Source organism: Silurus meridionalis, chromosome 23 (genome assembly GCF_014805685.1).
Source record: "Silurus meridionalis isolate SWU-2019-XX chromosome 23, ASM1480568v1, whole genome shotgun sequence".
Lineage (NCBI taxonomy): Eukaryota > Metazoa > Chordata > Actinopteri > Siluriformes > Siluridae > Silurus > Silurus meridionalis.
In genome coordinates, this window is record NC_060906.1 from 22,778,635 (window position 1) to 22,803,714 (window position 25,080).

The 25,080-nt window shown below is 40.3% G+C and overlaps 2 protein-coding genes across 4 annotated transcripts; both read right to left on the reverse strand.

Annotated features, from left to right (window-relative positions):
* Nucleotides 1–453: 453 nt before the first annotated feature.
* Nucleotides 454–19,006, reverse strand: si:dkey-12h9.6 (macoilin). The gene is given in 12 exon segments (XM_046835656.1): nucleotides 454–1,431; nucleotides 2,513–2,548; nucleotides 2,551–2,686; nucleotides 6,066–6,192; nucleotides 7,750–7,920; nucleotides 8,404–8,562; nucleotides 10,918–11,362; nucleotides 11,438–11,607; nucleotides 13,145–13,268; nucleotides 13,427–13,553; nucleotides 15,791–15,932; nucleotides 18,802–19,006. Coding segments are annotated over 12 exon segments (1,902 nt in total). The 5' UTR covers nucleotides 18,879–19,006; the 3' UTR covers nucleotides 454–1,243.
* Nucleotides 19,007–23,588: 4,582 nt separating this feature from the next.
* On the reverse strand, nucleotides 23,589–24,971 carry gtf2h5 (general transcription factor IIH, polypeptide 5). Of its 3 annotated transcripts, none has more exons than XM_046836838.1 (3): nucleotides 24,869–24,971; nucleotides 24,018–24,107; nucleotides 23,589–23,924 (listed from the first exon to the last, which is right to left on the reverse strand). In XM_046836838.1, the coding sequence occupies exons 2-3, from the start codon at nucleotides 24,050–24,052 to the stop codon at nucleotides 23,744–23,746; spliced, it is 216 nt and encodes a 71-aa protein (XP_046692794.1). In that variant the 5' UTR covers nucleotides 24,053–24,107; nucleotides 24,869–24,971; the 3' UTR covers nucleotides 23,589–23,743. The 3 variants fall into 3 exon arrangements, with proteins under 3 accessions (XP_046692794.1, XP_046692795.1, XP_046692796.1); XM_046836839.1 differs by having other exon boundaries at nucleotides 24,865–24,930; XM_046836840.1 differs by lacking the exon at nucleotides 24,869–24,971 and adding an exon at nucleotides 24,668–24,762.
* Between the last annotated feature and the right edge of the window lie 109 nt (nucleotides 24,972–25,080).

Here is a 25,080-nt window from a genome sequence, read left to right on the forward strand (position 1 = left end):
AACACTTTTCCTTGTAATATACACTACATGGACAGGTTTGTGGACACCATAAGATTAATGCTTTTTCACCATTCCTTTCCACCTTTAGTGCACATTTGCTGTTCTGATAAGCTCCCACTCTTCTGGGAAGATGTTCCACAAGATTTTGTGGAGATTTGGTGAAGATTCATTCAGCTACAAGAGTGTTAGTGATGAAGGTGAGAAGGTGAGGAGACCTGGGGTGCAGTCAGCTTGAAAACATTCATCCCAAATAAGATCAATGTGGTTCAGTAGCTCTATAGCAGGAGATCTTCATGGAGCTGGAACAGGTTTGGGTTTTCTAGTCGAAGTGACTCCAACTTTGTGGTAGAAGTTTATGGAAGAACCACATACGAAAAAGCATAAATTGTATAAAACCCATTACTGAAATAGGGAGAAGAAATAGACGGTCTGTTAAAGAGCGTTCAGAAAGCGTTGTTTTTTTATTTTTATTTTATTATTATTAATTGTTCCAAAAGATCTTGGAAGAAAACATTAGCCCTTGCACAAACGCACAATTAAAAAACATCAAAACTGAGCGTTAATTTGTTGACTCAGAAATCAGCATGCAGACCAAGACCATCGATTCTGTATCTCTTATTTCACGAGGGAGAAGGGGAGAAGGTACATCGAGGCAGAAAAATAAATATCTCATAAAAAACACCTCATCGACACGTTAAAATCGCGACAGGTCCCAAGACGTGAAAACGTACAAATTGAGAAGTCGTCGACTTCCTTTACAATGTGTATAATGTAAAAAGGAATACAAAACGGTACAAAGCACTTGAATATTCACATTACTGACATTAGGTATTGGCTTTTTATTGGTTGAATATTGTATTGAGGCACAACACGAGTCATTGAGCCTGATATTTCTTCTTCTTTTATGAAAATATTCACCGACTCCGGCTGAGACTCGGGGGAGGGACGGGGGGGTCAATTTGTCCGAAATGCTGTAGTTACGATTTTTTTATTTTATTTATTTTTTTACGAAGTAAGTTCAGAATGAAAAATAATTCGCCTGCGTGGCTTCATTTTCTTCATTAGCACCACAAATCGGACGTGCAATCAGCATCGTGTCCTGCAGAACATCTGGCTCGGAGCCGTAAAACTCGCCGGGTCCGGGAGAAATTTCAGAAGTGTGTTCACTTTTATTCGGAGCGACAGGACAAACTGATTCGAAGTTTGAAACCGATTCCATTTTGCGTCCTTTGTTGTGATTCTTTTATTTCTTCAGACACTGGTACATGAGCCCTCGTGGGTTCAGGACGTAGCGCTCTGAGTTGAGGAACTTGAGGTACTGTGGAGCGGTTGAGCGCGGAGCCACGTAGGACACGCCCGGAGAGACGGCCATGACCTCGGCGATCTTCTGCTTCATCTCCTTGATCTCCTGGTCTTGCTTCAGGAGTTTAACTGCATGCAAACAAATACAGATAAAATAAGTGTCTCTGATTGTGGGACAAGAAGACAGAATCTGCTTAATTTTGAAGAACATTGGGATATTGACAGGAAGGGATAAAATGAGCGGGGAGGAAGAATTAAATAAATTAAAGACATAAGAAATGAGGAAGACTGGAGGGTAGAAACGAGATGAGAAGGGAGGAGGACTGGAGGGTAGGGACGAGATGAGAAGGGAGGAGGACTGGAGGGTAGGGACGAGATGGGAAGGGAGGAGGACTGGAGGGTAGGGACGAGATGGGAAGGGAGGAGGACTGGAGGGTAGGGACGAGATGGGAAGGGTGGAGGACTGGAAGGTAGGGACGAGATGGAAAGGGAGGAGGACTGGAGGGTAGGGATGAGATGGGAAGGGATGAGATGGGAAGGGAGGAGGACTGGAGGGTAGGGACGAAATGGGAAGGAGGAGGACTGGAGGGTAGGGACGAGATGGGAAGGGTGGAGGACTGGAGGTAGGGATGAGATGGGAAGGGACGAGATGGGAAGGAGGAGGACTGGAGGTAGGGACGAGATGGGAAGGAGGAGGACTGGAGGGTAGGGACGAGATGGGAAGGGTGGAGGACTGGAGGGTAGGGAACGAGATGGGAAGGAGGAGGACTGGAGGGTAGGGACGAGATGGGAAGGGTGGAGGACTGGAGGGTAGGGAGCGAGATGGGAAGGAGGAGGACTGGAGGGTAGGGACGAGATAAGAGAGGAGGAAGATTGAAGGAAAGAGAAAGGTTGAGGCTTGTGGGATGAAAGGAGATGAGAACGTAGGAGTAATAAAGGGGAGGTATGAGACAAGAAAGGAGGAAGATTGAAGAAAAAAGAGAAGAGATCAGACGAAAAAAAGGGGAGGTTGAATTAAAGGGGAAAAGATGCAAAACAAGGAGCATAGAAGGGCTGAGATGAGAAATGAGAGGAGAATGAAGGGAGGGGATGAGGAGAAGGAGGATTGAAGCGATGGGAAGACAGGAGATGTTCATTTTATACTTATGGACAGAGTCTCCAGATACGACGGTGATCTTTGAGACATTCGTGTTTCGTGTGAGACACTCACCCTGTGCTATCTCCAGCTGTCTCCTAGCGTCCCCAGCGCTGAGAACAGGTCCAGTTTGAGACGTGTTTCTGCGCTCAGGTTGTACTCTAAATGCTGAGCTTTATCCTGCAGAGAGGAGAGCGCGGAGAGCAAGGCGTCGGCCTCCTGCTCCGTACACCTGTGTTTCTGCAGGGACTGAAAAACAAACAGGAAAACGTTGTGAATGAGATGCAAACATCAGTGTCAGGAGAATTCACATGCACAAACTAGTTTATCGTTTACTTCTGCCTGAAAACCATCCTGAATTTCATTCCTGGGCAACTTTAGTTCAGCGTAAGATGAAGGGGAGGAAGACTGAAGAGGAGGGAAAAGAGGATGATTGAAAAGATGGGAAGAGAAGTAGGAAGGATTGAAACTTATAGACAAGAAGGGAGGAAAATAAAAGGAAAGCAAGGAGATAAATAAGAATGATTAAAGTGAAGAAAAGAAAAAGGACTGTTAAAGCGATGGGATGAGGAAGGAGGAGAAGGATTGAGGGGGAAAAAGATAAATGAGGAGAATTGAAGAGAAAGTAGAAGAATGGAAGGAAAGGAAGAGATAAGAAAGGAGGAGTATTGAATAAAAAGAAGATAAAAAGAGAAGGAATGAAATGAGAAAGGAGGAGGATTAAATGAAAGGGAAGAGAAAGGGAGCGAATTCAAAGGAAGAGATGAGAAAGGAGGAGAATTGAAACAAAGGGAAGCACTGAGAAATGTGGAGGATTGAAGGCGTAAAGATCCCAACCCAGCCAATAGCAAAACAGCATGATAATCAATTAACAAAGTGTAAAATTCTAACCAACAGGAAGTGACTGTGCCTCAGGATGCTCTGCAACTTTGTGACATTTTGTGATCCTTTCAGGGTAAAAATTATCCACACAATCACAAAACAATGAAGATGGACCCGAGTCAGGAATTTGAGGTCCTGTCATGATTGCTATCCTTTTTTTGTCCACCAGATGTCCTTATTGGTCCGTCAGGCTGTTCTCCATGTTTGTTAGATTAATTATTGCCACGTGTGTTTAATTGTTTGCGTGTATTTTCTCTAAAGGAGACTTTTCGCCCGAGGTTTTGAGTAAATCTTTGTTTTTCCTTTTTTTTATTGTGGATTTAAACTCAAAATAAAAATAAAATAAAATAAAAACAAGCCAAGGAACCGAAACCCAGGGAGAAAAATACATCTTCTTCTTTTGGCTGCTCCCATTAGGGGTCGCCACAGCGGATCATCCGTCTCCATACCCCCGTCCTCTACATCTGCCTCTCTCAACCCAACTACCTGCATGTCTTCCCTCACAACATCCATAAACCTCCTCCTTGGCCTTCCTCTTTTCCTCCTGCCTGGTGGCTTCATCCTCAGCATTCTCCTACTGATATACCCCATGTCCCTCCTCTAATCATGTCCAAACCATCTCAATCTCACCCCCCTCACCTTGTCTCCACAACGTCCTTCATGCGCATCCTTCTAATAAACTCATTTCTAATCCTGTCCATCGTCGCCACTCCCAACGAAAACCTCAACTCAGCTCTGCTACCTTCAGCTCCACCTCCTGTCTTTTACTCAATGCCACTGTCTCTAATCCATACAACATCTCAGGTCTCACCACAGTCCTATAAACTTTCCCTTTCACTCTCACAGATACTCTTCTATCACAAATCACTCCTGCTATCACTCTTCTCCACCCACTCCACCCTGCCTGCACTCTTTTCTTCACTTCTCTAACACACTCTCCATTACTTTGCACTGTTGATCCCAGGTACCTGAATTCCTCCACCTTCTCCACCTCTTCTCCTTGCAACCGCATCACTCCACTGCCCTCCCTCTCATTCACACACATGTACTCTGTCTTACTACTACTGACTTTCATTTTCCTTCTCTCCAGCGTGTATCTCCACCTCTCCAGGCTCTTCTCAACCTGCTCACTACTCTCACCACAAATCACAATATCATCCTCAAACATCATAGACCATGGAGACTCCTGTCTGACCTCGTTCATTAACCTGTCCATCACCACTGCAAACAGGAAAGGGCTCAGAGCCGATCCTTGCTGCAGTCAAACCTCCACACTGAACCAGTCTGTCGTTCCTACTGCACACTTCACTGCTGTCACACTGTCCTAATACATGTCCTGCACCACCCTCACATACTTCTCTGACACACCAGACTTCCTCATACAATACCGCAACTCCTCTCTTGGCACTCTGTCATACGCTTTCTCTAAATTCACAAATACACAATGCAACTCCTTCTGACCTTCTCTATACTTCTCCATCAACATCCTCAAAGCAAATAAGGCATCTGTGGTGCTCTTCCTCGGCATGAAACCATACTGCTGCTCACAGATGGTCACCTTTTCCCTCAGCCTGGCTTCCACAACTCTTTCCCATAACTTCATGGTGTGACTGATCAACTTTATTCCCCTGTAGTTACTGCAGGTCTGCACATCTCCCTTATTTTTAACGATCGGTACTAGAACACTAGTTCTCCAGTCCTCAGGCATCTTCTCACCTTCCAGAATCCTGTTAAACAAACTTCACTTTTAAAAACTCCACTGCATCTCTCCTTAACATCTCCATGCTTTTACAGGTTTGTCATCTGGTCCAACCGACTTTCCACTCTTCATCCTCTTAATCACTGCTCTCACTTCCTCCTTACTAATCCTTTCCACTTCCTGTTTCACCATCTCCACACTATCCAACCTTCTCTTTTTATAATTTTCCTCGTTCATCAGCTGCTCAAAATACTCCCTCCATCTTCTCAACACACTCTCCTCACTAGTCAACACATTTCCATCTCCATCCTTTACTGCTCTAACTTGCAGCACATCCTTCCCAGCTCGGTTCCTCTGCCTGGCCAATCGCTACAAATCCTTTTCTCCTTTCTTAGTGTCCAACCTCTCCTACAGCTCCTCATATGCCTTTTCCTTAGCTTTCACCACATCCCTCTTCACCTGCTGCTGCATCTCCTTGTACTCCTGCCTACTTTTCTCATCACTCTGTCGATCCCAATTATAGAACTCGGGTGGAGACCATCAGCCTTCAGTAGAACACACATAGCAATAAATGGGTGACATCTAGTGGTCAAGGAAAGTATTAAACGAAGAGAAAAAAATGGCGGAAGACTAATGCAGGTAGCTCAGTGGTTAAGATGTTTGACTTCTGATTGAAAGATTGTGAGTTCATATCCCAGCACCAACAAGCTGCCACTGCTGGGCCCTTGAGAAAGGCCCTTAACGATGGGTTTCATGAGGTTGGAAAATAATCACAGATTATGTGTTATGATAAAAGGTGGAAAAAAACCCGGAGAACACCGATGAAACCCAAACGGACATGAAGAACTTCAAACCTTGAGCAAATTCATCACTAAAAAAGGATTTAGGTTCTTAATGATGTGAGAAGGTTCTCCATTATCCATGAAGCATACAAACTGTTGCGCTCAGTCGAACCTTAAGTCCAGTCCAAAAGAGCAAGAGCACGAGACAAACCAACCATGAATGAAACTCCTGCAAATGAATCCATCGATATTCTCAGATGTTTACCTCCACTTCTTCTTCTAGCGCTAGCACTCGATTGTCTTTTCCCTGATAGTCCAGCTGTAGCTGTTTGTACTCTGCGTCTAGATCTCGAGCTCTTTTCCTTAACAGCTGCGTCTCGCCGTGTTCCTGCCTAGATGAGAGAAAACACAGCAAGTGTGAGTCGACGTAGAGCATCACGTCTTCATGAGCTGCTCCGAATCCTTAGTGTGAACCCCACATTATTATCTCATGTCTATCTTTTTGTCATTGGTAAGAAAAAAATTTACCGTAATTTCCGGACTATAAAGCACACCCATATATAAGCCGCACAAATATTTTTATTTTTAACATAAATAAGCCGCACCTGTGTCTACACTGAAACTAATGAACTTTACACAGGCTTTATTGAAAGACACGTTACACACGGTGTAACGGGTGAAATATGTTGTGCTTCCTTTAAGAGCAGAGCGGTATTTTGTGAAGAGCCTGGCACAGCATTTTTCCGGTATTACTGCATGTGTGCAAGACCGAGGAATATGTCCTTATTATTTTCTGATGCTCATTTCTAAGTTTCTTTGACTAACCCTTAACGCCGTTACCAAGAAAAATAAAAAAGCACGAGTTTTGGAAACCTGTCTGTGCTTATATGATTTCTGTTGTAACTGGAGTTAGTGAGCTCTCCCTTCACCCAGACTCAACGCGTTACAACGACTTGTATCTAAACAGTAGCCGACCAAGAAAGTCATTGTTCACTGTCTTCCTCCTTCCTTTACAACTATTTATCTCGGGAGTTTATCTTTTGGCATCGTCGTGCGTAAAAAAAAACAACTTTTTTTCTCCCGAAGCCGTGCAGCTCAGAACACAGGTAAGGTGCGTTTTTTCGTTTCCGTTCGGAAATTTCGTTGGTCTAATGTTATGGGGTTCAGTTTTTTGGCTTGAAGTTTGTGAAACCGGAAAAACCAGGAAAAATTCATAAATTAGCCGCTTCGTTGTTTAAGCCGGTTCAAATAGTCCGAAAAATACGGTACATTTGCTCAAGCAGCTGCACTGCAGTATAAAAAAAAATCAGTCATCTCTAAAAATATTAGCACCCTTAAATTAAACGAATGGGAAACGAGTGGCGTAAATAAGTCATCGTAGCAAAACAGGTTCATCTCACACGGAAAATCCGAAAGCGATATAACATGTAATTGAAGTCAATTTATTCTAAAATGTAACTCTTTCAAAATGCAAGAAGTGTCATAATTATTGGCGCCCCTGCAATCATCCATTTCCCAGTATTAAATATGAGGTGGTATGAAAAAGTTTCGAGACAATTTTGTAACACGCCAACAGATGGCAGCACATGGCCGCATGCACAGTCACAGGAAGCACTGTCCTTTCTAAGTCGGTGTGACAAAAGACATCGTCCTTTTAATCGTACATTGAGACTGTGTGCAAACTGAGCTCTCCTGAGGTTCTCGCTGGAAACAACATGATCTCATCCATCCAGGTGCTTCACACATTTAGAAAAGAAAACAATACTGGGAGCACTGTATTGCTCTGCAAGGGGACTATTCTTTTGAAGGTGATGTGTAACGTAGATAGATGAAGTACTTCCTTGTAAACAGAGCGAGTCTCGAAACTTTTGATACCACCTCGTATGGGAATGAGGAATGTGTCCCCTCCACAGAAAATCTCCATACGTGTTCTATATTTGTTTCATTACCTGTTTGATGCATTGCGTAGTAAAAAAGCTGCCTCGTCAAATTTCTGGGCTCGAGCTTCTACGAGTTGTTTTTCTACTGCTAATCTGCTCTCTGTCTCCGTTCTGACTTTCTTCTCCAGCATGGCACAACTCTGCTTGTCCTTCTGCCTGGATTTGGTCAGATACTGAAGCCTGGGGGGAAAAAAAAGAAGTGAAGAAATGACAACTAAACAGATTAGTCATTAAACAGATAACACGGAGAGAACGATATGTTCTCATATGTTCTGTCATAGTAGCACAACATGTCATGACCTGGATCAGTGATGGAGAAGCACAAGCAACAGTAAAAACCTTTTTCCATATTAACGACTAACATGGGAAATTCTTTGAACAGTATTTTAAAGAGAGAAGTAAATGCAGTATAAAGTTTTCAGACCTTAAATACAAATCTACTGTTATTTTTACAGCATTTAGCAGAAACCTTTATCCAGAGCAACCCACAACGAACTCATTTAGCAGTTAAGAGTTATGTAATGCTGGAATTTTACCTCAGGATCTAGTAATCAGAAGTCCAACATTATGTCCATTGAGCTACCAATGATCATGTTCTTTAATGATAAGTTTTTACACCTCACTGGCGGATTTTAATGATTATACGTTGAAGAAAGCGCTCACTTGTTGTGCAGAAGTTCGTTGGCGTGTCTGAGCAGCGAGACTTCAGGCCGCAGGCTGTTCTCGCTGTTGGTGAGGTTACAGACGTGACTGCGTAACTCCTGCTCGTTCTGTCTGCTTGTCTGCAGCTCCACCTTCAGCTTCCTCATCTCTTGCTCCAACCTGCAGATGTAGACCATGTTCTCATTTACTGCATCGCCACATTATATTTCTAAACATCATAAGATACATGAAGAAAAAAAAAACATGATCGCCACTAAATTACAAAGAAGTCAATCAATTTCGAAGATATAAATGTTGATTATTTGCACATGAGGAACCTCTTTTTAAAGGTATAAAGATAAAAAAAAAAAAATTATATATTTAATATAATATCTAAAATCCAAAGTGTGGATGCAATTCATTGATAGAAAATGTACACTATATGAACAAGAAGATCGTGGACACCAGGCCATAAGATTAATATGCGCTTTTTGAACGTCCCATTCCACATTCATTTTCCATTTAGCTGTTTTAAGAACCTCCACTCTTCTGGGAAGATGTTCCACTAGATTTTGTGGAGATTCATTCAGCTACAATGGTGTTAGTAAAGTCAGGTACTGATGTAGGTGAGAAGGTGAGGAGGCCTGGGGTGCAGTCAGCATTTACATTCATCCTAAAGATGTTCAAGAACTCTAGAGCAGAAGATCCACTCCAACCCATGTAAATGATATCTTCATGCAGCTGGCTTTGTGCACTGGGACATTTTAATTCTGGAACAGGTTTGGGTCTTCTAGTTCAAGTGAGGGGGAAATTTCATGCTACTGTACAATTGTGAGCTTCAGACTTCGTGGTAACAGTTTGTTGAAGAACCACAATACTTTTTTTTCCATTCAGGATATGAATAAAAAGTGAAGCTCTATACTGGGGTTAGTACTCACTATAATATACTCACATGACTGCACAGTCCTGTTTTCACTCCTCATATAACAATACCTCAGATAATTTATATTAATATACATCTGATTCCAAATCATGCTCTTTTAGTTTGATTCAAGTCCTGATTATTTCTTTGTTTACTGTCCTCTTTTTTAAGATTTTAATAAACTGGCTGATTTATTGAATTATTCAGTATACTCTGAATTGTCCTGCAAATCCAGTGATCCTTCTTTTTATCCACTTTTATAGCATTTGGCTTTAAAAAAAAAAACGTATAAAGTACGACTTTTAATTATGTCGTCTATACAATGTAGCAGGGGTAAGGGCCATGCTCAAGGGCCCAGCAGGGACCGCTTAGTGGTGCTGGGTTATAAACTAATGACCTTCCGATCAGAGGTTTAACAACAACTGATGTACTTTAAGATTATGGTGTGAGATTATTAACAGGCATATAACCTCAAACATGGAGTAATAATTAATAAAACAAGGGAACTGATACAAGAAGTAAGGTGAGGTGTAACAGACATATGAGAAAACACACTGATGAAAATCCAAACAAAGGCACATGACGTGGAGAAGATTAGATTAGATTAGATTTAATCTAATCTATTTAAAAGAGTAATCTAAACAAAACCATAAATCGAATTTGTGACAATTTTAGGGTTAATATAGTTGTGTTTTTTTCTGGTTCTAATGCAGAAAAATAAACTTTTTGTTCCATAAAGTACTTTTTAGTTTTCTTGCATAATAAATCCCTGTTTTGTTGGTGCCTGTCAGATCACAGCCAGTTCCATTGATCTCCAAATCCCAACACCCTGTTAAGCTCCAATGACGATGGATTTGGACTGTATTTAATATAAACAGTAACATATTCATGCAGTTGCAATGAACAGTTTTTGCCCTCCAGCAGGGAACAGTTGGTAACTTCAACAACTCTAACTACAGTGAACATTCAGTGTCACCTAGATGAAGATGGGTTCTATTTTGCGGCTGGTTCCTCTCAAAGTTTCCCACTAGAAAAACTTTGGGATCAAAGTATAGGGAGTAAAGTCTAAAGCAAAAAAGTACAGTCGTATTCTATTTAGTTCTGTCCAGCTGCTTTGGGATGATGTTCTTTGTATACCAATAACATTGAATGGAACTGAATTGAACAACGATTGCGACCTCCAATTATGGCCGCTATGAACTCCATGTTCCCCAACAACCTACACACACATACACACACACGTTCCCGCATTGCCCATAGGATTCTTTCACACTTCGCATAACTTATACTGAAACCGATTGATTCGAACTATGTTTTTGCCTGCCATTTTGGATTTGATTGCTTGGATGAATGACTGTTTGATGGAAGATTATTTCTCCACAGAGTTCCCCCCATCTGTCATGAAACTAACATGTGCAGAAAAAACAGACAGAGACAAAATAACCACAAAAACAAACAAAAACCCCCAAGTCAGCACCAAGCTACCGATCATAAATTTTAAGTCAATGGAGTGGGCATTGGTGGCAGCCATATTTGAAGGCCATATCTAAAGGTTGTTGGGATCTGGAGTTCCCACCTGTCTGTGCTCCAGTATAAATATCTGATAATCTTACTTCGAGATCTGCTCAGCATGAGGATTGTGAAGCCCCTGGATATTTGCGCTCCGCTCTCCCGCTTCTCCGTTGAAGCTGATGGCTTTTGAGTTTTTAACTTTCTTCTCCGGTTTGCTCAGGACAATGTTCACCGAGCTCCTTTGCACTTTCGCTTGGGGACCTCTGGAGACTCTAGAAGCTTTCACGATTTGCTCCTCGTGAGGCAGGTGTTCGTGAGCGTCGGAAAGCTGCGTCGAATGCCCCGAGCGCGTTTCGGCGTTTCCGTGCTGCTTAGATCCCTGAGGGTTCGGCTCTCGTATCCTGCCGTCCCCTGCGTCTCTGTCTGTCCTCCCTTGCAGCCTGTGGAGTTGGAGACAGTCCTCGTGGTCCTGCTTATCCTCTAATATGACGGCGTCGTTCTGACACGTGTATTGCATCGGCCCTGGTTTGTTTCTCCATTTGGATTCTGGAGGAAAAATATTGCTATTAAATCTCTATTTTGTAAAGAAGTAACGAATGCATAAGTGAATAAACTGCTTGCCTTCCAACCCGGGTTTCGGGTAAAGTTGCGTGTACGGAGGTAGAGGATGTTGCAGGAGATGCATATGCAAGTCGCTCTCGTTCTGTACGGCTTTTTGTGTGCGAAGTTTCAAGATGCCGGAGAAGTAGCATGTGGCATCGAATCCCATGTACACCAATGGATAGCCAATACTGCACAGGTGAAGAAGAACATTAATACTTTGTCTTTAATGGGTAACTTTTTATAATGTGGGGAAAACCATTACACACACACACACACACACACACACACACACACACACACACACATGGGTATTGTACTCAAAGACAAATAAGCAGCTGTATTCTTGACTTCTGACTGCCTTTTGATTGTATTCCTTCATTCCTTCATTTTAACAATAAATTAAAATCCCATGTATTTTAGGGAACAAGCACAAAGAAATCAATTTCAGACTCCACCACATTTTAAGAACAACTTAACCGGCCCTCAGATTCCATTAACTATAGTATATTTATCTCTTTTCCATCGATATATTCGTTACTATTTCTTTTAGCCAACATCCTATATCTGGTAAACATACACTTTAAAGAAATAAGCCGTCTTGCGTGAAGAATTTGTACATTTCGAAACATATATTCCGTCTTTCTTTACTCGATCTCCTCAGGATGTGAACGAAATCAAAAGATTAACGGTGACAGTGGAACGTTAACGCTGAAGATCTTCTCTATCGTCCCTTTCACATCGTTCCAAAAATTCTTGACTTCTTTACATTTCAATCTACAACGATGAAGCTCTTAAACTCGCTGCGTCTTAAGCAAGCGTACAAATGGCAGATTTCATCTTAAGAAAAGACCACCAATGAAAATCACTTGAAATTGGATGTTAGATCAGAAATCTTCTTCTTCTTTCGGCTTCTCCCATTAGGGGGCGCCACAGCGGATCATCCGTCTCCATACCCCCCTGTCCTCTACATCTGCCTCTTTCAAACCAACTACCTGCATGTCTTCTCTCACCACATCCATAAACCTTCCCCTTGGTCTTCCTCTTTTCCTCCTTCCTTGTGGCTCCATCCTCAGCATTCTCCTACTGATATACCCCATGTCCCTCCTCTGCACATGTCCAAACCATCTCAATCAAACCTCCCTCACCTTGTCTCCAAAACTCCTACATGTGCTGTCCCTCTAATAAACTCATTTCTAATCCTGTCCATCGTCGTCACTCCCAACGAAAACCTCAACACCTTCAGCTCTGTTACCTCCAGCTCCACCTCCTGTCTTTTACTCAATGCCACTGTCTCTAAAAGATGTTAGGAAATGAAATGAATAAATAAGCCTTTTTTCTCTCTTTCTTTCTTGCATGTGCTCAGCAGTGGTGGACAGTAAGAAGTAAATGTAATTACTAAAGTAGTATTTTTGTGTATCTGTACTTTAATGAAGTTTTTCCAGCCATAATAAATCGTAATACTTTGGATACTTAAGTACATTTAAAGGCAAATTCTTTTCTTCTATTTTTTTTCTCAAGTGAAAATTTAAAGGGGGACTTTGATGTTTACTGGAGTCACATTTTACTACTCTGCTTTATCTACATGGTTTGTGTTCTTCATCCATCACTGACTAATAGGCTGCATGAATCTACAGTCTGAAAGTGTAAATATGTTGTGGTTAATTTTAGAAAAATCCAATTCATGTAGAAGAAAATGGATTAAAGAATGAAAGAAATCTGACACACCAGTGTGCAGCAAAGAGGTGAGAGAGGTTGGCGTATGGATTCTTCAGGTCTCTCAGCCTGAGCGAGGTCTCCGTGTAGACGAGAAGAATCCATAAAGTCACAGTTGACAGGCAGATGCCTTTCTCTGAAAAGGAAACAAGAGAGAAATGGATCCATGAAATTCGACGCCGCACATTCTCCCTGCTATAGAAACTGTAATAAAGTAAAAGGATTAGTGAAAACGAATTACGCTACTAATCAGATTTCTCAGGTTTCTGGTTACGAGGAGGTTCTCCTGCTTACCTGTGTGCCATATGTAGTTGAGTAACACGTATGTGCTGGCTGCAAAAAACAGCCAGTGTAGTGGGACGAAGATTAAACAGAATATATCCAGCGTAAAGGCCGCACACACGAACACCATACAGATGGCCTGAGAAAGGAGACGAAAGATCAGTGAGATACTGAAGCATCGAGTGACGTGTGAAGATTGTTCATTGCCAGCATGAAGATGTGAATTGCTCCAACCAAACGTCTGAATATCTCAGCAAAACCGATATTTAATTAATATATTATACTTTTTTTTATCCATTTATAGTCACATGCAATGTGGTGTAAAGTCCCTGTTTCGTAACGCTTTTGTTTGAATGGGTTACGAAAGAAGCGAGAACACAAAGCAAAACGATAGCTTCTAGTCCTTTTTATCCGTTTATAGTTACATCACAGGAGAGATTCTGTATGGAGGAGTGGTCTCAGATCCCTTGCCATGTATTCTCCAACCTCATCAGGCATTTTAGAAGAAGACTGAGAAATGTTCTCTTAGCAAAAGGAGGTAGCACAAGGGTGCCATTAATTGTGCCACAGATATATATATATATATATATTTTCCCGAGGATTTTTAAAAAGTCTTTGAAACAGAAGATCAAACAAAAATGTCAAGAATAGAAGATGATATCTCACAGGATTTCCAGGGTGGGGGGTGGGTGGGTGTTCAGATGGGGGTAAATATGACCAAATATAACCCAGTTTATTTGTTTACAGTTGAGTGGTGGAACATTCAAGGCTCAAGTCAGCTCTTGTTATGGTTTATTAAGACAATAAAATGCATCATCCATCATGTAATGCAGTATAGAAGCTATAGCATGTAAACTTCTCTGTCCTGCAGATGTTGGAAAAGTGCTGACACTGGAGACTCCTTCCATAAATGTAGAATAAACCCTCTTGCTTACATGTCCAGAAAACAGAAAACGTTCTGTCTATTAGAAAGAGTGCATTATAATAAACGTATTATCAGCGGAGTGACTGTCAGAGCTGCTGGATAATCAACATTTATGACATTATCCAGAGCGACTTATAACTGAGCCATTGAGGGTTTTGCTCAAGGGCCAGGCAATAGCACCTTGGTGGTGCTGGGATTTGAACTTGTGACCTTCTGCTACCACCTCAAGCTTCCCAATCAGAATCAGGAGTCTGGCAGAACTGATGTATAAAGCGCTAATGACGCAATCTAGAGATGATCACTAATGAATTCACTTCACATCTATGAGAAATACAGTGGCATCCATTAATATGGGTAAATATGAGCAAAGAAATCAATGAAACATTATTTTATGTTGAATGTTTGGATAAATGTGCAAAAATGCTTCACAATTAAGGACATCAAACATTCCAAAAAAAAAAAAAAAAAAAAAAAATATATATATATATATATATATATATATATATATATATATATATATATATATATATATATATATAATTTTGTATACATTTTTTCCCCTGCACCCTTCTGTATGGAGGAATGGTCTCAGATCCGGTTGGACTAATCGGATCTGAAGGTAGTGAGTTTAAATCCCAGCCACACCAAGCTGACATTCCTGGGCCCCTGAGCAGGGTCCTTAACCCTACGAATGCTGTAGATGTACGTTGCTCTGTATAACGCCGTCTGCCCAATGCTGAATGTGTAAAAGTAAACGAAATGTGTTCTCCATCCTCATCAGGTATTATAGAGGAAGACTCTGTGATGTTGACAAAGGGATCTGAGATCATTTCTCCATACAGAATCTCTTCAGAGCCGAGGTCCATGCTGGTGGACTCGACTTTTCATTACATATTATTTTTTAATATAAAACTGTGCTTGCAATCATTTGCTATCCACAAGAGCAGTTATTATTGTGAGTAAAACTATAAAGACAATATTCAACTGAAGAGGAGAGTCCGCCAGCGTGAACCTTGAAATTTGAAGGATTCTGTATGGAGTCTCTGATCCTATTACCATGTGTGCTCCAAAAACATCAGGCATTAGAGAAGAAGACTCAGAGCTGTGATACGACGAACATGGTGGTACACGTATATATTTAACAACGGTATCCTTTTCTATAAGTATGTAAATTGTTAGGAACCAAAAAACAGACTTTTTTCTTGTTGAATTTATTGCTTTTCTTTCATTTGCATATCCAGTAATGTTGGGAAGCTGGAGGTCAGATATGATACAGCACCCCTGGAGCACAGACGGTTAAGGGCCTTGTTCAAGAGCCTAAAAATGGCAGCTTGGCAATACTGGGGCTTGAACCCCCAACCTTCTGATCAGTAACCCAGAGCCTAAATCACTGACATTGTATATAAGGATATAATAATATGTATTAATAGCGTGAATGTGAAGGTACCTACCAGGCCGTGGCAGTGGAAAGTGGTGTAAACGGTGCCGAGGAAGAGCCAGCAAGGCCACAGGTACTCCAGCCTGAACTCGAGAATAAAGTCAGCCAAAAGCACAACGATCCACACGGTCATGAACTTCAGGAATGAGTACGCACTAGAACCAAAAAAGGGAATAAGCAGACAGAAGAAATGAATGAAAAGATGGAAAGGTTGAGGGAATTCACATGGAGTACATTCTTAAACTGTTACCACAAATCTGGAGGCAAACAGCTGTATATTACACAAAGCCTGTGCACAAAGCCAGCTCCATGAATATATATGCATTCTCCAGGCCTTATCAACTCACCTAAACATCAGTACCTGAGATCACTAACACCCTCCTGTCTAAATGGATCTCCACAAATCTTCACAAAATCTAGTGGAACATCTCCCCAGAAGAGTGGATGTTATAATAACTGTGAATGGGGAATAAATGTGGAATGGGAAGTTTAAAAAGAAGCACATAGCAATCGTATGATCAGGTGTGTATAGTGGGTGTAGTAAAAATTACACAAAGTGCAATTCAGAAAAACAAAGTTTCAGAAAAAAAATTCCTGCAGACTTTTTTGCTGATTATGTCTGAGTTTTTCTGGATACTATGTAAATTCACTATCAATTCTGAAGTTCCCTTCATTTACTGCATATCGTTCTATATATACACAGTATATAACACACACACACACACACACACACACACACACACACACACACACACACACACACAAGAGGATTCAAATCAATGTTGTATATATAGTTTCTAACAAAGACACCATGGTACACATTATAGACATGAATAATAAATAGAAATGTATAAATAAAATATTTTTATATTATAAATATGGACATAAATATGTGTTTTATGCAAATATTTAGATATAATTTACATTAATTTTGATGTTGAATTTGATCGTTTATTTGTTTGTTCGTTAGAGGGCCATTTCGATTGATTTATAAACTTACCATGGATGATGAATATATAAAATTAAACAATATTAATCACTATAATCATACTTATATTTTTGTTTTAGATTTTTTTGTGAGACAATGCAAAAGAATTATTTTATATTTATAATTTTTTTTTATCGTGCTATCATTCTAATTATTATAATTTAGTTATTATTATTATATATTTTATATTATTATTATTATGATATTTTCTGAGTGGAATATACTATACTTTGTTTTATTTCTTTTATTTTTTCATTATCATTTCAATGTGTTTTGGAGACAAGGTGAGGGAGGTTTGATTGAGATGGTTTGGACATGTGCAGAGGAGGGACATGGGGTATATCAGTAGGAGAATGCTGAGGATGGAGCCACCAGGAAGGAGGAAAAGAGGAAGACCAAGGAGGAGGTTTATGGATGTGGTGAGGGAAGACATGCAGGTGGTTGTGGTGAGAGAGGCAGATGTAGAGGACAGGGGGGTATGGAGACGGATGATCCGCTGTGACGACCCCTAATGGGAGAAGCTGAAAGAAGAAGAAAAAGAAGGACATTTTTATGTGGATCCTTTGCCCCTGTGCCTTTACCGCCTTAGATGTTTTGCGGATGAGAAGAAAGCAAAATCAAAGCAGTGTGCGTGTGCGCGCGTGTGTGTGTGTGCGCGCGTGCGCGTGCGTGCGTGTTTTTCTTCATGACTGAGCGTGTTCATGTTTTCCTCCGAATTCCTGAGCTCAGGCTTTGCTTTGTTCCAGCGTGTAGAAGACGCGGCGGCGGCGGCGGCGGCAGTGACCGGAGCTCAGGCCGGAGCTGTGGCGGTGCTCAGGCCGGAGCTCAGGCCGCGGTCAGGGCTGCAGTGAAGGCGCTGTGTAGCGGCGGCTCCGGCGCCTCTTTTGTTTCTCACTTCCTTTGTTCAGCATCCTTTTGTGTTCGGTTACCATGGCAACCTCTGATCTCATCACCTGAAGTGTTCTCTCTCGCTCTCTTTTTTTTGACGCGGCTATTTAAGGAACGGCGGAAAAGAAGACACGGAGAACGAACACACACACACACACACACACACACACACACACACACACACACACACACACACGGATTTGGAGCAAATTTGGCACGAATCACCTGTTTGCGATGATTAGATAAAAGGGGAAACATAAATTACATAATTTCGGAGGGCGATCAATGAAATACTGATTTTGTTTGGTCTGTTTGTTTCACAGCAAAACAACAATTGTGCGGACAACAAAACAAAACTCGCACTGGTTTTGAGGCGATAGTGCATTTTTGTTTATTTTTTAAAAACCTTCATATATAATTGAATAATACATCATTTAGAACACAATACATACAACATAATAAATTAAAATTGTATAAAAAAAGGAGTTGAATTGAATTATTTTACTGTTATATTTTACGAATTATATATATATTTTTAATTTTAATTTTGATTAAATATTTTATCATTTTAATTGTTCTTATGTATTATAAAAATATATATATATATATATATATATATATATTAATTTTTCATGTATATCTTTTATTTATATTATTTATTATATTTATTTTATTATTTATTTATAATATAAACGAGCAAATTATTATGGCAGACATTGAATTTTATTGACAGTCTGGGAATTCTTATGATAATAATAATATAATATAATATAATATAATATAATATAATATAATATAATATAATATAATATAATATAATATATTACAGGTGTGCTGCAGGGAGTTCAGGTATTTATTAGTCTATTAGTTATTGATTTGGTCATCAGTGAGGTAACTGCTCAGGCCTGATGATGATGGAGAAGAAGTAGATGATGATGGTGAGGAAGATGGTGTTGTTGTTTCAGCGGGGATGAATTTCTCTCTCGCGCGCGTGCCTGTGTTTGTGTGTGTGTGTGTGTGTGTGTGAGAAGGTGATGATATGGTGGTTGAGAAAAAAAAAACAGCCTTTGAACCACAACAATAACAAGATCATGAACAAAGCGCTGATGAGAAGCTGTTGGTGTTGGTGCTGGAAAATCAAAACCCACCTTTCTGAGATCTTCTCCGTCAGTCTGAGCTTCTTCATCTTCCGGAGCTTGGCCACGTCCAGGCAGCGCTTCTTCATCTTCTGTCTGTCTGTGTTGTGTGTGTGAGAGGAGACAGTGCTGTCAGACTGGCCTCACTGATCCCTTAGAACCTGAGAAGACGCTTTGTGCGCGCGCGTGTGTGTGTGTGTGTGTGTGTGTGTGATGCTCCACGCCGCCACTGCTGCTGCTCAACAAAGGTGCAGCTACACGACTTCATCCCAAACTGCACAATCTTTCACTTAGGAGTGTCCCTAAAGAGTACACACCACTTACCTTAACCTCACCAGTAGAGGGCGCCATATATGTCCTTAAACACACAAACACACTTTACTTCTGTTCTCCACCAGGAGGAAGTGTCCAGTGTGCGGTTTGGGACGGAACCGAGCCCATCAGCCCTCAAACAGTTAACAATGATTGTAGTAATCTTTAGACTGCAATTAATATGAACAGTTTGCATCAATGGCTTACTAACAGTTAGTCGTTTAAGTGTCCATCACTTGAAACTCAACAATGATGAAACTATACTTCACGTTTGGGGACATGACCCCAAGATAAGATTGTGCTTCTTTGAACATATTCCATATTTATTCCTGTTATAAAAAGCTCCACAAAAATGTTCCACTAGATGTTGGAATAAGCTTGTAGGTGAGAAGGTGAGGAGATCTGGGGTGCAGTCAACCTTCCAATTCATCCCAAAGCTGTTCACTAGCTTTATAGCAGAGGATCTTCCACTCCAACCCATGTAATGCATTCATCTCAAAGGTGTCCAATAATGTTGGAGCTCTACAGCAGGAGATCTTCTACTCCAACCCATGTAAACCAACTGCTTTGTAATAATGTCTATTGTATGCAATTGAATTGTAGGTAAGACAGTTAATATTCTACCCATAATAAGCCTTTTTTAAAGACATTTATAGACACTCAGAAATGCACCAAATAAATAAACTCAAAACTATCAGGAGTTTGAGTATTTCTGGTAAAGAAAGAGAAAAGTCTAGCAGATACTGTCGCTAATTCAATAATTGCTTCAGGTAAATAAATGAATAATCTGATCAATTTAGTACATAAATCTTTTTATACACTGACCAGGTATAACATTATGACCACCTGCCTAATATTGTGTTGGCCTCCTTCTCCTGACCCGTCAAACATCAACAACATGAACTTCTTCAGCAGAATAATATTTAATAATATTTTTTTATATTTTGTAATTTAATTGCAGCAAATTAAACTACTTAAAATTCTTAATCAAAAGCTTAAAATTAATGGAAAAATCATGCTGAGCTACAGGAGCTCGTCTGTTGGATCGGACCACACAACCAGCCTTCGCTCCTCACGTGCATCAATGAGCCTCGGACGCCCACAACCCTGTCCACTGCAGACCAGGAACATCACACAAGAGCTGCAGTTTTGGAGATGCTCTGACTCACAATTTGTCAAACTCCCTCAAATCCTTACACTTGTCCATTTTTCCTGCTTCCAACACATCAAATTTAAAGATTAAATGTTCACTTGCTATATATATATATATATATATATATATATATATATATATATATATATATATATATATATATGGACAAAGGTATAGACAAATGTATGAGGGTAACATCTCTTCTTCTTATTATTATTATTTCAGCTTTTCCCATTAGGGGGCGCCACAGCGGATCATCCGTCTCCATACCCCCCTGTCCTCTACATCTGCTTCTTTCAAACCAACTACCTGCATGTCTTCCCTCTCCACATCCATAAACCTCCTCCTTGGCCTTCCTCTTTTCCTCCTTCCTGGTGGCTCCATCCTCAACATTCTTCTACTGATATAATTCAATTCAATTCATTTTCATTTGTATTGCATTTTTAACAATAAACATTGTCTCAAAGCAGCTTCATACAGATAATGTGGTGATAAAAATAAATAGGATGTTCTTTATAAGTGTAAGTTTGTCCCTGATGAACAAGCAGGTGGTCACTGTGGCAAGGAAAAACTCCCTGAGATGGCATAAGAAAGAAACCTTGTGAGGAACCAAGAAACCTCATCTGAGTTGCACCGAATGTCCATTTATTGCAGATAAACGATGTTGTGGGGTGCAGTGATGGTTATAAGAAGCAAACTGTAGTCCTGAGTCAGTGTAGCAGACTGTTGTCATTAACTACAGTCCAAATCCATCCTGAAAGCTTCCGTTCTTTTTTCGGAATTTCATGGAACCAGCCAAGGTGTTAATAAGAAACCATCCCCAGCTGCACAGAGTGGCCTCCAATCGAAGAGAACATCGTCCAGAGGCAGGCCTGGATGATACCCCTGTCCCTTCTCTGCACATGTCCAAACTATCTCAATCACACCTCCCTCACCTTGTCTCCAAAACATCCTACATGCACTGTCCCTCTAATGAACACTAATCCTGTCCATCGTCGTCACTCCCAACGAACATCTCAACATCTTCAGCTCTGCTACCTCCAGCTCCACTGTCTCTAAACCATACAACATCTCAGGTCTCACCACAGTCCTATAAACTTTCCCTTTCACTCTCACAGATACTCTTCTATCACAAATCACTCCTGCTATTACTCTTCTCCACCCACTCCACCCTGCCTGCACTCTTTTCTTCACTTCTCTAACACACTCTCCATTAATTTGCTTACTTACTTACCTGCATTATTTTTATTAACCCCAGGGAACTTGAACTCTTCCGCCTTCTCCATTCCTCAGGCATCCTCTCACCTTCCAGTATCTGGTTAAAAACTCCACTGCCATCTCTCCTAAACATCTCCATGCTTCTATCATCTGGACCTACCGACTTTCCACTCTTCATCCTCCTAATTGCTGCTCTCACTTCCTCTTTACTAATCCTATCCACTTCCCACTTCACCATCTCCACACCATCCAACCTTCTCTCACTCTCATTTTTGTTGTTCATCAGCTGCTCAGAATACTCCCTCCATCTTCTCAACACATTTCCATCTTCATCCTTTATTGCTCTAACTTGCAGCACATCCTTCTCAGCTCGGTTCCTCTGCCTGGCCAATAGCTACAAATCCTTTTCTCCTTCTTTAGTGTCCAACTTCTCCTACAGCTCCTCATATGTCTTTTCCTTGGATTTTACCACATCCCTCTTTACCTGCTGCATCTCCTTGTACTCCTGCCCACTTTTCTCATCACTATGTCTATCCCACTTCTGTTTCTCCAACCTCTTTCTCCTTATGCTCTCCTGCACTTCCTCATTCCACCACCACGTCTCTTTGTCCTCCTTTCTATTTCCAGATGTCACACCAAGAACCTTTCTAGCCGTCTCCCTCATCACTCCTGCAGTAGTTTCCCAATCCCAATACATTTGCAGATTTCAGACAAACTTCTATCACATAGTTATTATCGGGTTTTGTTTGTAGAATTTTGAGGGAAATAATGAATCAGATTAATCAGATTCCAATCAAATAAATTTCCTCGAAAGCAAAAATAAAGTATACACAGTTTGCCTCAATCTGATAAAGATAAAAATGGCACCTTTTTAAAATCAAGTTCTTTCTTTTTTATAGGCTACTCTTAGGTCTGTTGTGTGGATTATGAGATGAAACCTGGCAACCCTGGTTAATTATATTACAAAGTTACTGTTCAAAATATATTTTTCTATATTTTCGCAGTAAATTGCAAATTCAGGCATCAAATTCACTAGTTAGGAGTTACGTCATTTGGTGATTTCCACAATAATTTCAACAGAACCTTTTGAGCAGTTCGGAGTTGTTGCTGATCATGTTTCATGATTCTTCCCAGACCTGCCTGATTACTCGAGATGCCCAACCTCTGGATGGAGTTCTTTTCAACTGGAACCACTTTTGTGGATCTGTGGGTTAATAGTTGTTTTTAGTTCTAATATAGAAAACAAAGCTTTTGCTTCATAAATAACTTTATGAATAATAAATCCTTGTTTTGTTGGTGCCTCTCAGATCACAGCCACTTTCATGGATCTCCATTAAACTCAAGAAGCATGAAGATGAATATGGACTGCAATTCATATTTAGCTACAATGTCTGAGGGCTTCCAATGCTATGGAAAAATTCACACTTGAATCTCCACCAGAGAACAGGTGATAACCACAACAATGTTAGATCTATAACGATGCATGAAATACAGTCACCATCACCAAAATGAGGATGAGTTCCCTTTTGAGTCTGGTTCCTCTCAAGGTTCCTGCCTCATTCCATCTCAGGAAGCTTTTCCCTCACCACCACTCCACATTTTTAGGATAAACTTACTTAGGGATAGAAACAAACTTATTTTGGAAGTGATAGCTCAGTGATTAAGGCTCTCCATTACTAGGGGGTTCAAGCCATAGTATCACCAAGCTGCCAGTCTTGGGGACTTGAGCAAGGCCCTTAAGGCATTTTGGAAACAAGGTAATAAAAGACACGAAAGAGAAGTGCAGAGGAGGGACATGGGGTATATTGGTAGAGGAATGCTGAGAAAGAAGGAAAAGAGGAAAGTGGAAGACATGCAGGTGGTTGGTTTGAAATAGACAGAGTGGTATGGAGACGGATAGTCCGCTGTGGAGCAGCCAGAAAAAAAAGAAAAGGAATCGCCATGTATTTATTTTTATGTAACAGCTGAGGGACAATGTCTATTCGCTGTACACAAAATATAATTGAACTGATGCTTGTTGTTTGTGTTTATATTTAACGCTGACCTCAGATGTTTATTATCTAAAGACGATGATGTAATCTCTTATAAATGGAATTAAACAATGAGACCACCAAAATATATTATATAGAGATTTATAAACCTGGAGTTTAGGATCTTTGCATGTTTCTTCTGTAAGAATCAGGAATCCAGTAGGCCTTCCAGACACGAGTTCAGCACCAGAACCACAAAAGCATAAAGAAGGGAAAGAGATATGTGGTGTGTGTGTAAGGTTTATTTCTGAGTGATGGGGAAAGAGTTCTGGTCCATGAGCTCCCCGACTTTCTCCTGCAGTATGTGCACAACTTCAGCCAGGATAAAGACATGTGTATCGTCCAGGTCCTGGATGATGAACTTCTTCCCCAGAGCTGAGGTTTCATCCAGGTACAGGAGGAACTGCTTCATCGCAGGGTCGCTGTGATTCAAGACAAGAAATGGATTTTATAAGTGATTTATTTGAGCCATGAAACAACACTGACGTTAGACAGAGAGAAGATAAAGAGCTTACCATTCCACAAGAACTCCTTTTAACACATTTACCATCTTTGAAAGCAGAAACTAAACCAGCTGACTGTCCAAATCCCCTGATTGAAGCGTCCTGGAGAGGAACAGGAACACAATGAGGGATATTTTATATATAATTAAACAGTAAACACACGGGATAATCAGCCGAATAGGTGTAGAAATTAAACCTTCGTTAGAAAAACACGATATTTCTGTGCCTACAATTGAAAAAAATTAATATTTATTTTGCTATATAACAATGAAAACACGTTAGAGACCGGGCTGCGCGTATACACCGTGTTTTACGGTATCCAATAGGCGCAATAGAGGAAATAACGTGGTTCTTTATATTAGGTTAAAACGACCAACTTTTTATCTAAAGACTGAAAATAAAACGTGCTATGAAACATAAAACATCGCTATGTTAATGCAAATATGATAAAAAATTATGTTTAATGTCTCGGGTGAGAAAACGTAATATATATAAAGAAATAACGTGCATGAAAGAGTGACGTCTCTGATTTTATTTATTTAAATAATGTATTTATTTATTATATACACGAAATATTCCCGAAATGCACCTCCTATAAAATGTGTATATTTTAATAAAAATAATAATAAAAAAAAAATCGACAAAAAGCGCATAGGATTTACCGTAAAACTTCACATATACGCGCACCAGGAGTTTCCGTCGCAGTCGTGTTCGGTAGCTGTTCTATCATTTTATCCTTCTTGAGCATCATCGCGCATTAAACACTCGTTTGTTCAATATAACACAGCGCCCTGATCAGCATCTTTTAATAATTATTGAATTTATGTATTAAAATATGTTATATTTGTAGAAAACATACTTACAACGCGAGCTCCTGTTGTTTTCCTGTTTTTTTTTCTTCCTGTGGTTTATTTTAGGACGAACTCCGGAACAACAGCGCCACCTGCAGTCCTGGAGTCAAGGACTTTTATAAAAAATGGCGTACTTTCTTTAATTTGAATTTACAATTATATACTAAACAAATTGGAAAGAAATTCGATTAAAATAAATATTTTGTAACCAAGAAAATGTGTAA